The sequence below is a fragment of the Myxine glutinosa genome, chromosome 1 (assembly GCF_964187855.1).
Source record: "Myxine glutinosa chromosome 1, kmMyxGlut1.1, whole genome shotgun sequence".
Lineage (NCBI taxonomy): Eukaryota > Metazoa > Chordata > Myxini > Myxiniformes > Myxinidae > Myxine > Myxine glutinosa.
In genome coordinates, this window is record NC_136261.1 from 177429635 (window position 1) to 177444000 (window position 14366).

The 14366-nt window shown below is 48.1% G+C and overlaps 1 protein-coding gene across 2 annotated transcripts in view; it reads left to right on the plus strand.

Moving 5' to 3' along the window:
- The window catches only part of LIG1 (DNA ligase 1), a 100673-nt gene that overhangs the window by 56689 nt on the left and 29618 nt on the right, over nucleotides 1-14366 (plus strand). For both annotated transcript variants that reach the window (XM_068122844.2, XM_068122851.2), the window contains exon 14: nucleotides 11175-11262. In XM_068122844.2, the coding sequence (XP_067978945.2) occupies nucleotides 11175-11262 (88 nt within the window). The remainder of the gene's footprint in view (nucleotides 1-11174; nucleotides 11263-14366) is intronic.

Consider the following 14366-nt stretch of genomic DNA (forward strand, 5'->3'; position numbering starts at 1 on the left):
CGTGCACCTCATACTCACCCACCTTGCATTCGTTTGGGGCAAGTAATTTGCCGCTTGCCTTTTTTTTTTCAAGCTCTTGGAAGTGCTAATGCACTGAACAGATCGGGACGTAACAGGACAAAAGGACCAGTAGAGAAAGGGGGAAAACCAACAGCAGAGTTGAAGGCCAAAAGAGAGACAGACCTGGACAAGCAATAGGTGTGGGGATGATTTGGGGGAAGGGGGTGGAGGGGAGCACTAAAGGACACATGGGGTGGACAAGATGGATACAGAAGGAGACTCTCAGAATGGAAACTAACCCCCGCTCTAGCGGGGAAAATGGCCTTAAAACGATCATTCATTCATTCATTCATTCATTCAGAATGGGAAAACGGAAATTTGGAAGGAGGAGGGGTGAGGGGAGGGGGAATACGAGGGTAAAAAAGATCATGGTTTTGGATTGGGGATGATTTCAGATGGTGGTAAACAGCTATCTTGAAGAGCCGGAGAGATTCCCTCCCCTTTGCCTTAACAGCCCACAAACTATTTGAGCAGTCTGTCTGAGACACAAAGTCCTGCCTCTCCCTCCCAATTGTGACCTTGTCCCTCCACTCTCAACCCGCACCCTTAATTTGTCTATTTGTGTACATACATTATTTCAATAAATGTTCTGTATTGTTTTGTTTAATTTTTGTCTCTAGTCATATACTGTATTTATGATGACTTTGTGTGTAAGTTGACAAATTCATTCCTGTGAATTTATTGGATCAAACAACTTTTTGTCTTATTGCTTATATGGAGTTACTTCCCCTTAAATTTAATCAATAGCCTCTGTTGCTGAGGAGAAAATTTTGGAGAGTGATCACTTACTCGCCTGCATTTTGCTCATGACGAGCTCTGGTCTTTGTGTCAAATGCACTCGTTAAAATTCTCACTCGTATATTTTTGGCCTAAACATTAAGGATTGGTTTTGTATTGTAAAACGTCATTGATTCAACAGCAAGGGAACTGTTTGTCCCCTGCCCCTCCGGCAAGGTCGGAGACGGGAGACATTAAAATGAACTCCGTCCGACCGACCGTCTTCTTTTCTTTCTTTTTTCTTTTTCTTTTTGTATACAAGATTGAGGCTCATGAAAGAGCAAACATTAATCACACAAAAAGTCAAACCGACACATAAAACACAAAATAAGGGGAGCGGTAGACAAGATGGGGAGAGAGGGGGAAGGACACAAACACAACATTTGAGAGCAGGGACATCGAGAGAACTGTGGGAGGGAGAGGGCTTGTGGGGAGGTGGGAGAGGTATAAAACATATGGACACTGCAAGGATTTCCAGGAAAGAAATTGGAATTTCAAAAAAGTGGATCTGGGGTGAATTAGCGGGGGTAGAAAAGATCAAGGTTATGTAGGAATATTTGGGGGACAGAGCACAGAGAGAGCTGGGGGAGCAAGGCCGGAGAGGAGTCGGTAGAAGACAGAAAGACCACCAACCTGCCTGCGGTGAGTGAGTGAAAGGCCCTCGGAGTTAGCTTCATCGCAGGAGATTCCAATGATTCTGAAAGCTTTTGTTTCAACAGCGTGAAGCCGAGCTAGGTGTGAGGCAGGAGCACCGGCCCAGAGGGGTGGAACAGTATTCCATTGAGCTGCGGATGAAAGCCTTGTATGTAGTGAGGAGCTCAGGTGTGCCAAGGAATGACTTCGCACGACGGAGGATGCCCAGTCAGCGACTGGCTTTGGAGGCCAGCTTGGAAATGTGGTTTTCCCAAGAAAGATCATGGCAGATAGTGAGACCCAAAAGCTTGAGCAACAGAACTTCTTGGAGAGGATTGTTGAGAAAGTAGATGGGAGGGTTTTCCAGTCGGTCTTTTTGGAGAGACATAGTAAGAGTGTGAGATTTGTCAGGATTGAAAGACATGTTCCACTGGTTTGACCAGTCTGTGATTTTGTCCAGTCTGCAGAGAGTGAAGACGCTGCAGACTGCCGATCTGAGGGATGAGGAATGGAGTGGCAGAGAGTGGAGTCATCAGCAAAGAGATAGGAGAGTCGGAGAGATCATTAATGAAGACCAGAAAAAGCACAGGGCCCAGAACACTGCCCTTGGGGAACTCCAGCCAGAACAGGAAGTGGAGATGAGAAAAATCCATTCAGGGCCACACGTTGACTATGACCAGAGAGAAAGTCCGCAAGCCATGCATGGATATTTCCATGGATACCACAGGAGGAGAGTTTGGTGAGCAGAGCAGGGTGCCAGACCGTATCGAAGGCACGTGATATGTCAACGGAGACAGTTCTGATTTCCTGTTTGGCATTGAGGACCTCCATACATTGTTGAGACAGCAGAAGCAACATGTCCAGAGAAGAATGACCTGGTCTGAATCCAAATTGATGATCGGAGATCAAGCCATTGGAGAAGAGGAAGGATTTGATATCCGAAGCAATGATGGATTCTATGACTTTGCTGATAATTGGGAGCAGGCTGATTGGTCTGCAGTTGCAAGGATCTGTTTTTGCACCTTTTTGTGTAAAGCGGTAATGTTTGCTGATTTCCAAGATGCTGGCAGATGACCTTGAGCAAAAGAGAGGGTGAAAAGAACAGAGAGAGGGTGAGATAGAGCGGCAGAGCAGGATATTCGGACCCGTGGATGATGGCATCTGGTCCAGTTGCAGAATCAGAGTCGAAGTTTGACAAAAACCTCTCCACCTTTTCAGGAGAGAAGGACACAGAGTCCAGGAGCAGCTGGGTTCGACTGGGTAAGGTGGGAACAGAGAGAGATGGGTTTGGGACACAATAACTTGAGGCAAACACAGAGTTGAGGCATTTAGCTTTGTCACGTGCGGTGTCATCTGTATTGCCATTTGAGGTAAGGGAAACAAACACCAGAAACGGATTTGACCAGACGTCACCAGGATTTGGAGGAAGGAGACAGGTTTGAGAGTTCATTCTTGAGTGTGGAGAGATAGTGCTTCCTGGCACTCCTGAGGGTAGACACACACTTGTTCCGAGCTTGGTGGAAGGAACTGAGATTGCCTTAAGTTGGATTTGCCTTCCAAGAGGCAAAGGCAAGTTGTTTCAGGGCAACTGCCTCACCACAAGATTCAGTGTGCCATGGACGGGAGGAAGGGTAAGGCAACTGAAGACGAAATGGGATAAATCTGTGCATGAGAGAGAGCAGTTTGCTTTGGAAGAATTCCCAGGAAGAATTGATGTCAGAGGCAGTAGAGATGGGAGACCAGTCCAGATGATTGATGGCTGCTTGCAGACTGTGCCAGTCGGCCTGAGTGAAATGCCAGACTCGTCGACGCTGAGAAGGCTCTCTGAGAATGGCCAGAGAGATGTCCACTTTAACAAGCACATGATCAGAAGAACCGATTGGAGCAGAAGAAAAGCAGCAGACATTTGCAGGGAAGTTTGTCATAACCAAGTCTAGAAGAGAAGATACTCCATTGACTGAGATCCGGGTCGGGAAATTGACATATTGTGTCAGTCCCAATGAGTCGCAGAAGTCCTTTGCTGAGGTGCCATGGCTGGTGAGAGAGGAACCCACACCCAGCCAGCTGGCATGATGACAGTTGAAGTCACCACATATGAGGAAGAGAGAGTTGGGATGAGTGGATAGAAGTTGGTCCGTGTTGTCAGACAGCGAAATGTAAATGGAGTCATCAATGTTTGGAGGACGGTACAGAACACATATGAACAAAAGGTGGGCGTGGAGAGGAAGCCGTAGCCAGAGGTACTCCTGGCAGAGGCAGAGTGTTACGTGCTCCTCCCCAAACCCCAGTCACGAGGTCCCTCCGAGCCCCGAGAGGAGTCACGGCAGAAAGATCTGTTATTCTGTATGTCAAAAGATCAATGGTGAAACCACACCAATTGTTACCAACAAACAAGTATTGTATTAAGGTCACACAAGAATAACAGTACAATAACAATATTAATCAATTGTACAACCAATATATCATTCCTATGATTGTACCATCAGTTTCGTACAATATAACTCACTGTGCTCCAAGTGAGCGAAAATAACATTCCCAATGTCTCTGTCCCAGCTTCAAACCAAAGTCGATCCACGCTCTAGTGATCGTCAGAACGATGTTGTATCGAGACCAGAATCCCGCTCGGTTGACCATCACACTGCCAAAGATAGGCAAAAGTGTCCTCAAGAGGCGGCTGGGAAATCACACCTTCGGGTATGGACGTTCAACGGCTCCCAATCGGCGAACCGCAAATTCACACTCAAAATCCACGTTACACACACACACCAGGTTAACGACTGGATGCGGTGAAATAGTTGAAGCGAGGTGAAAAACCTGGAGCGATGCGAAAATCCAGCGCGATGCAAAATGGCCAACGGTCCGTTCTCGAGACGTAACGGCACTTCAATGATTCTCTTCGGAATCAAACGCAAAACCTGTCATGCAGGTTTATCTGTCACAACGATAACAACTCTGTCGCAGGAATCCCTTTCCCAGGAAACCCCAAAGTTCGCTAGTGACCCCCGTTCGCCAGCGTTTGCTCAAAACCTCAACGCAGCTCGGCTCCTTCTCCGACCTCACTCCCTCCGCCTCCTTTTTCTCTTTTTTTTCGTCTGGTTCCCGATCCGGTTTCCGGTTTCTTTTAAAACACTAACTTTTTTTACCTTTTGAAAACAGTAATCTCTATTTCACTTAAACGATAACAATAATAGTACATGCAACCAAAAATGTTTACAGTGGATGAGAACCACAACCGTCTTCTACCGACTCCTCTCCGGCCTTGCTCCCGCAGCTCTCTGGGCTCTGTCCCCCAAATATTCCTACAGGTCGCACAAGATCTGCCTGCAACCCTCTTATGGTTAAATTGCCAAAATCAAGACTCTCTGCTCACCTTCACTGCTTCATTCCTCTTTTCTCCCGCCTCTGGAACAAACTCCCTCACTCTCTTCAATCCCACTCCTCCCTCCAGGTCTTTAAAACGGCTGTTCACCACCATCTCTGATCTTCCCCAATCCAAAACCTTGATCTTTTCTACCCCCGCTAATTTCACCCCAAATCCACTTTTTTGAGGTGCCGACTTCTTTCCTGGAAGTCCTTGGTGTCCTTGCGTTTTATACCTATCCTGCCTCCCTCCAGGCCCTCTCCCTCCCACACATCTCCCGATGTCCCTGCTCTCAAATGTTGTGTTTGTGTGCTTCCTCCCCTTCTCTCCCCATCGTGTCGACCGCTCCCCTTTTTATATACTTTGTTTGCTTGTTTGTTTGATAAATGTTAGCTCTTTCACGAGCCTCGACTCTGTATACAAAAAAAAACAAAAAAAAAACGGAAGTGACGAATCCGTAACAAGAGCAAGGAGAGTGAGGAAGGGAGTTTTTGATAAAGATAGCAACTCCACCACCAGGACGAGGCTCAGGTCTATCATGTCGGAGAGGGAGTAACCAGGAAGAGATATTCAGGAATCAGAGACATCTTGAAGGAGGAAAGTTTCTGTTAAGCAGATCAAGTCTGGATTGTCAGAAGCAACCTGAATGGAGAGATCAATCAGGTTTGAGCGAAGGCCCTGGATGTTTGAGGTCCATACCGTTAATGAGGAGAGAGGGGGAGCATCGGGTGCAGGACAGGGGAGGGGTGGGGTTAGGGTCAGATGAAGGATGAGAGGGGGGGGGTAGGGAGAGAAGTTGATCGTGTGTCAGAGATTCCAGAAGAGTTACAAGAAAGGGAAGGATGAGGAGGACGAAAGGTTTGATGGTGATGGGATGAGGCACAGTGAGGGGTTGTTTGAGGGGGGGGGGGGGGGGGGGAAGTAGAAGTAGAGGAAAGTAGAAGGTTGGGTGAGGTGGAGGTATGAGATTGAAGGGAGATGAAGTGGGGAGGATGCAGCTTTGAGGAGGAGGAGGAGGCGGAGGGGGGAGAATTGGAGAGGGATGGTAGGGGGGGGGGAGATTTGAAGGGGAGGGGTGGGTGGGGAGATTTGAAGGGGAGGGGTTGGGGGGGAGATTTGAAGGGGAGGGGTTGGGGGGGAGATTTGAAGGGGAGTGGCTGGGGGGAGTTTTGAAGGGGAGGGGTGAGGGGGGAGTTTGGGAGGGGAGGGGAAGGGGGGTTTTGGGAGGGGAGGGGCAATGGGGGAGATTTGGAGGGGAGGGGCAAGGGGGGAGTTTAGAAAGTGGATGATTAATGAAAGACGAACATTTATAACAAATTGGGTTCATTGTGATTTTCAAGTTGGAGATTCGTTTAAGAACGATAGATGAGGGGTGGAATAAATGTGAATTTCGAGCATGTAGTGAGGAAGAATTATAAGAGATTGAATTTTTTTTGAAGTGGAATGAGTTGGAGAGGAAATTGAAAAAAGCCTTTTAAATAGGAAGAAAAACAGCGTGTTGTAATATACCACTGAATAAAACTGCAGGGGAAAGTTTAAACATATTTAAACAGAATCCTGAAGAACAATCTTAGATTCACAAAAATACCAATGGGGAGAGGGCCTAGAGGACAACCACGAGTCACGTGAGCAGGGCAAAAGGTGGAAGGCAAGGGGATAATGTGGGCGGGGCGAGACAACGCATGTGGACAGAAGCACAATATGAGACAAAAGCACACGTGGAGAAAGGGAAATAAATGTTGTTGTTTTTTTTTGGGGGGGGGGGGGATTTAAAACGTTAGACAAAGAGTAGATGTTCGGGGAAGTTCGGGGGAGAAGGAAAAAATCTAAGAACCGAGCAAAACAGCGAAGGAAGGAACTTAAGTGAACAAACTTCGACGGGGGAAGCCTCAGGCTACAAGGCCGCATAATATACGGAACAAACAGAAAACGATTAATTTATTACGAGTTACAGGAAATTCAAACCAAAATGAACTAGAAACAAACAATAACGCATAGATGATGAAATAACGAGTGGAAATTTGACAAACACACAAATGGGAAAATAACTTAACTTTGGATGCCCAGAGAGAACAAAAGTCGCCACCTCGATCGATAAACCGGAAGCGGGGGTTCCCAAGCGGAAGTCTTTCCATCAATGTGGGCTTCCGCTTCCGGTCCGGTCTGAAGAGGACGCAGGCGTCACATGCTCGCCGCTTCTTCGACTGGGCCACTGTCTGTGGCTTGCTTTTTTTTGGTGGTCGTGCGGATTTTTTGGCCATTGAGTCTGCCCTCCGCATAGTCCCGGCTCTGCTCCCTGCTTCGCCTACCCGGCTCCTTCGCCTGCTCGCTGTTTCCTTGGGCACGCTCTCGTGGGTTGTGTCCTTCGCAGCGGTGTGGCGGCGGTTTTCCCACCGTGATCTTGATTTGTAGCGGCGGTGGTTGATTGCCGCTGCATTTCCCGCTTTGCCGTGATCACCCTTGGCCTCGTGATCGTCTCTTTGCTCCTGTCTGCCCTCTGCTTGGTCCCGACTCTGCTCCTGGCTTCACCTACCTGGCTCCTTCGTCTCCTTCGTTTCCTTGGGCCTGCTCCCGTGGGTTGGGACCATTGTTTCACCTCCTCAACCTTGGCCTCGTGCTCGCCTCTCCGCTCCTGCCTGGCATGGCTCTGCGGTACACCGCCGCAAGGCTCCTTCTGCTCAATACCTGCTCCACCCCATCATGCATCTCTGCCATCAAATCAAATGGACTCCTTCGACGACCCAGGTACATTCACCGTGGCTCCGGTCGTAAGTTTGTATATGTACAATCAGGTCACTCCATCCCCGTCCTCTGGTCGGCTCAGCGCACTCCCACTCATCGTCCCAGCGCACCTAATCACGGCAACGCACAAAATCGCACCTCCTGCCTGTGAACCCTGGCTAAATCACCTGAATTCATCCCCGCTGTTCAAAACAACATCAAGCTCACCCTGTTCAACACCCGGTCCCTCAACAACAAATGCCTCATCCTCAACGACTACATCCTGGATAACAAACTGGACTTTCTCTGTCTCACCGAAACCTGGCAACAACCACTGGACTACTACACGCTCAACCTCACCACACCCAATGGATATACCTACGTCAATAAACCATGCTCGGAGGGCTGAGGTGGTGGAATTGCCGTTATCCACCGTCAAGACATCAGGACCAGCCTCATCCCCATCGCCTCATCCTCATCCTTTGAACACCTGGCTTTTAAACTCTCTGGTCGCACGCAGTCAGTCATGGCTGTCGTCTACCGCCCTCCCAAACCACACCCATTATTCCTGTCTGACTTCTCCTACTTTCTGACCCAGCTATGTTCCCTCTCCCCCTCAATCCTCCTCCTTGGTGATTTCAATATCCACATGGACTCCACTGACTCCACAATAACCACTGACTTCACTGATTTACTCACTTGCTTTAACCTCACTCAACATGTCAACTTTCCTACGCATATCCGTGGTCACATTTTGGACCTTGTCTGCTCCACTGGATTAATTTTGCACCATCTCTCTGGCTCCGACCTCACCCTCTCTGACCACTTAGCCATCACTATGACCATCAACATCCCCACCCCAACACCAAGACATTATCGCACTATCAACTTCCGTAAGCTAAATGCTCTTTCACCTACCTCATTCTCATCCACCCTCTCTGAAAAAATGTCCACTTCTCCCTTCATTGACCTCCACACCCCTTCCGACCTCACTGACTACTACAACCACACTCTCTCCTCCTGCCTTGACCAGCTTGCGCCTGTAAAAACCAAAACAGTTTCTTTCACCCATTGTGCTCCCTGGTTTACCCCTGAACTCCGCCTGATGAAAACTCGTGCTCGCCAACTTGAAAGACTCCGCAATAAAACAGGTCTCACAGTTCACTCCCAAGCCTACAAGGACCACCTACAACACTACAAAGATGCCCTCTCCCATGCCCGCTCCGCCTACTACTCTCAAATTATCCACTCTGGCTCCGGAAACCCAAAAGCACTCTTCTCGACAATAAACAAACTCCTCCGCCCCCTGGACACCACCACCCAGTCATTCACAGTAGACAACTGCATCTCCTTCCTTTCTTTCTTCCAATGCAAAATTGACAACATCTACAACAGCTTGACCACCGCCGCACCCGCTCCCCCTCCAACCACCTGCCCCCCCTTATCCTGCCTTCCCCTGTCTCAATTCTCCCCGGTCTCCCCTACTGACCTCTCTGAACTCCTCATAGGAATGAAAACTGCCACCTGCACTCTTGACCGCATCCCCTCCAGCTTTGTCAAGGCCTCCCTCCCTGCTCTCTCTCCACTTATCATTGCAACAATAAACTCCTCCCTGTCTACAGGCATCGTCCCACCATCCCTCAAAATTGCTGCTGTTACCCCCATTCTAAAAAAACCTGGTCTAAACCCTGACACCCTAAACAACTTCAGACCCATCTCCAACCTACCCTTTCTGTCGAAAGTTTTGGAACGCGCTGTAGCCACTCAACTCAAACATCACCTCTCTGCCAATAACCTGTATGAAACATTCCAATCCGGATTCCGCTCCAACCACAGTACTGAAACTGCTCTCCTCAAAATCACCAACGACCTTCTCCTCTCCTCTGACGCTGGCAACCTCAACATTCTCGTCCTCCTCGACCTCAGCGCTGCCTTTGACACCATCGATCACACCATCCTCCTCACCCGACTTGAATCCACCTTTAACGTTACCGGCACTGCCCTCTCTTGGATTAAATCACACCTCTCTGACAGACGCCAGTTCATCTCCATCAATAACTGCAAATCCCCCACTGCTCCCCTCCCCCAAGGTGTCCCCCAAGGTTCAGTTCTTGGCCCCCTCCTCTTCATCCTTTACCTGTCCCCCCTCGGTCACTTAATCCGCCGTCATGGTCTCCAATTCCACTGCTTCGCCGATGACATCCAGCTTTTCATCTCCACCAAGTCCGTCTCCACCGACACCCACTCTATCCTGACAAACTGCATCTCTGAAATAAAATCCTGGCTTCAAATCAACTTCCTCAAACTTAACTGTGATAAATCTGAAATAATCATCATTGGCCCAAAAACGCTCACAAAATCCACCCATAACTTTGCCCTCAACATCGACGGTATCCCAGTATCCACCTCCCCTCTCATCCGGAATCATGGCTTCATCTTTGACCAAACCCTCTCCTTCGACAAATACACTAAACAGATCACAAAGACAGCCTTCCTTCACCTGAAAAACATCGCCCGTCTCCGCTCATCCCTCTCCTCCACGGCTGCGGAAACCCTCATCCACGCCTTCATCACCTCCCGTCTGGACTACTGCAATAGCCTCCTCTATGGTTCACCCTCAACAATCACCAATAAACTCCAATACATTCAGAACTCCGCTGCCCGTCTACTCACCCATTCCCGGACCCGTGACCACATCACCCCCGTCCTTTACAAGCTTCACTGGCTCCCCATCTCCCAGAGAATCCAGTACAAAATCCTCCTCTTGACCTACAAAGCCCTCCATAACCTGGCCCCATCCTACCTGGCTGACCTCCTCTCCAGACACACTCCCACCCGCAACCTCCGCTCTGCTGGTACCAACCTCCTGACCCCCCCATCCGGACCAAATTCAGATCCTGGGGGGACAGGGCCTTCTCCATCGCTGCTCCCACCCTCTGGAACTCACTACCTCACACCATCAGAGACTCCTCCTCACTCACCACATTCAAAACATCACTCAAGACCCACCTGTTCAGCACTGCATTCAACATTCAACCCACAGCATTTAACCCCTGACTATCACTTCTCCTTCTCCCTCCTTTTGCTTTAAATATTTCCCTATTGATTCTTGTCTTTTTGCAATTGTTGTTTTCATGTTTTGTTATGCATTATGTTTTGCACTCTGTCAAAGCGCCTTTGGGCTTCATGAAAAGCGCTATGCAAATAAATGAATTATTATTATTATTATTAATGTACTTATGTGTGCACAATATTGCAAAAACCATTGAACATTTAGCTTACATATTGCAGATATCTATTCCTCGTGACATTATCTCAACATGATTAGATCATGGCGGTGATTGGCTGAATTATGTTGTCATGGCAAACATCTCGTTTACTTGGTTTGTGTATGCGATATTTCTAAAACTGTTCAATATTTAGCTTTCATATCACACAGATCTATTCCTCATAACATCCAAAAGATGGGGGGGCCTGGAGTGTCAGCTCCTTCTTCTTGTTCTTTTAATAGGAAAAAGCGCTTGGACATGGTTACGATTCTATCAACATCTAATTTTGATGAACATGAAATGTCACAAGTGAAGGAGGATCTGAAGATGTTTTCTTTGTTTATCCTGTTCAGACGTGCTGGACACGTGCAGGGGATTGTCTGCTGATGCGCGCAAAGCATCTATTGAGGCAAAGCTCGTCATCCTGAAGCAGACTTACTGGTGAGCGAGTGATTGTCTTGGCCTGTATGCCATGGAGTCAGGTGTGACCTCTTGACTTGTTGACCCTTTTTTATGTGATTGGGATGTTTAATCCGTTTCCCATTAACAATACCATTCACGATAATACATATACCCCACCCCCCCCCCCCCCCCCCAATAATGCTCCTTTATTGCATCAACATCAACTTTAAATAAACACAAACTAATTCACACGGGAGAGAAACCGTACAAGTGTGCTGTGTGTTCTGTAGATTTTCGTTGTCCTTCAGCTTTAAAAACACACAAACTAATTCACACGGGGGAGAAGCCGTACAGGTGTGCTGTGTGTTCGAAGGGTTTCGTCATTTATCAAATTTAAATAAACATAACCGAATTCACACAGGGTCGAAGAGAGGGCAGAGCAGGAAGCACTGGTTTAGAAACATTACATAACATGAGCTTTAATGGGATGAGGGATTCGTATTTTTTATTTAATTTTACATATGTACACAAATATTGGACACACAGGCACACACAAACACACAAAATGGAGGTATATAGTTTGAGAGCTCGTAGGTCTCCGTTCCATCTCCTGAAACTCACCCACGTGTGGAGATAGCAGCCAACAACACAAACATACACACCCATACATGCATATTTGGACTCGCACACACTCACACGGAGGTGGATACTTTGAGACCTGGGATGGCCTCCCAGATATACCCAAGGTGGAGGGGGTGTGCCTAATCAGTCGACCATTTTGCCAAAACTTGTGTTTTTGCCATCCTGGCGACATTACGCAAATTCTTCGTTCTGTGTGTACCCCCGGTGTGTACCCCGGTTTAGAATAGGTGCACCGTATCCCTGCGTGTCGTAAGAGGCGACTAAAAGGGTTGGCGTCAGGAAGGGCATCCGGCCATAAAAACATTGCCTCAAAAAAGAGAACCATGACAATTACAACTAGATATGGGCAGGGTACAGCCCGAAGTACCCCGTGGGGGACCCCACTCCCTCTCGTCAAAACTCAAGGTGGGGAACCCGATCGAAGCAAGGGTGGAAATCACTCCATTTATGACGACGAAAAGTCTGATGCCCGACGTGGAGATCGGTTTCTGAGGTTTGGGACATGGAATGTAGGGACAATGACAATGACAGGGAGATCAGGAGAAGTGGTGGCAGTATTGGTCAGAAGAAGAGTGGACATATGTTGTGTGCAGGAGACAAGATGGAAGGGAAGTGGTGTGAGAATGGTGAAGGGTAGGCAGGGACAGAAATACAAGTTTGTGTGGCAAGGGTGCCCAGAAGGCGTGAATGGTGTTGGTGTCCTGTTTTCTGAGGAGTTTGTCGACAGTGTGGTGAGTGTGACGAGAGTGAGTGATAGGTTGATGATGGTGAAAATGATGATTGGAAAGCTCTTGGTGAACGTCATCTCGGGATATGCTCCGCAGGTTGGTCGGAGCGATGAAGAGAAGGACAAGTTCTGGTGTGCAATAGAGAAGCTGATGGAAAGCGTGAAAGATGAGGAAGTTGTTGTGGTAGGAGGAGACCTAAATGGACATGTGGGAAGGAGTATGGACGGTTTTGATGGAGTTCATGGGGGTTACGGATATGGTGTGAGAAATGGAGAAGGTGAAAGGATTTTGGAGTTTGCTGATGGAGCTGATTTGTTGATTTGTAATACTCAGTTCCAGAAAGAGGATAATAAGCTTGTTACATACACGTCAGGTGGGTCGACAACAACCGTTGACTACCTGATGGTGCGTAGGCGAGATAGGGGGCACCTCCGGGACACAAAGGTGATCCCGGGGGAGGAGGCTGTTTCACAGCACCACTTGGTTGTCTGCGACATAAGGTTGAAAGGTGCGAAGAGAGCTCGGCGGGTGAAGTACCAACCGAGAATGAAGGTGTGGAGGTTGAAAGAGGTGACAGGGAGGCATTAAAAGAGAGACTGAGTATGGTAGAGGATGATGTGGTTGAGCTTGAAAGTGGTTGGATGTCAATGAAAGATAGTCTGTTGGGAGCCGTTGGTGAGATATGTGGATGGACAAAAGGACCACCGAGGCACTCGGAAACATGGTGGTGGGATGATGAAGTTGGAAAAAAGATTGACGAGAAGAGGAAGAAGTTCAAGTAGTGGCAGAAGGCGAAGGGTATGGGGGCAGAAAAGGCAGAGCATGAAAGTTATAAGGCAGCCAAGAAGGCTGCAAAGAAAGAGGTAGCAAAGGCGCAGGAGGCATGTAGGAAAATGTTCGGAGAACGCTTGGATTTGGAAGAGGGTCAGAGAGCGGTATTCAGGATTGCAAAGCAGATAGCGAAAGAGAGGTGTGATGTGATGGGGGTGAGTTGCTTGAAGGATGAAGTGGGACAAATCGTTGTGGACCCAGATGGAATTAAAGGAAGATGGAAGAGATATATGGAAATACTGTTGAATGCAGAGAATGAATGGGATGGCAACATAGAGAGTAACCCAGTTTTAGGACCGGCAGAGAAGATAACCGAGAAGGAAGTTGAGGAAGCGATTAAAGCAATGAAGAGTAGAAAAGCGGGAGGGCCGACGGGTGTTGTGGGAGATATGTTGAAGGCAGCGGGAAATTGGGGTGTGAAGAGAATGACAGAGATCTGCAATCTGGTGGTGAAAGAAGGCCGCATTCCAGTGGATTGGGAACTGAGTACCCTTGTCCCTCTATACAAGGGGAAAGGTGACCCTCTGGACTGTGGCTCGTATCGAGCGATAAAGTTATTGGAGCATGGAATGACGGTATTGGAAAGGGTGTTGGAGAGGAGGATAAGGAAGAAAGTGAAGATTGACGAAATGCAGTTTGGATTTATGCCAGGAAGAGGAACGACAGACGCGCTTTTTATTGTGAGGCAATTGCAGGAGAAGTACATGGAGAAGAGGAAGAAGTTGTTTCTTGGGTTTGTTGATCTGGAGAAAGCATTCGATAGGGTTCCACGTGAAGTAGTGACATGGGCATTGAGGAAGTTAGGAGTGGAGGAATGGTTGATCAGAGTAGTGATAGCAGTGTACAAAAGAGCGCGCACAGCTGTAAGGACGAAGGACGGGAACAGTGGTGAGTTTGAGGTGAAGGTGGGAGTGCATCAGGGGTCGGTACTAAGTCCACTAC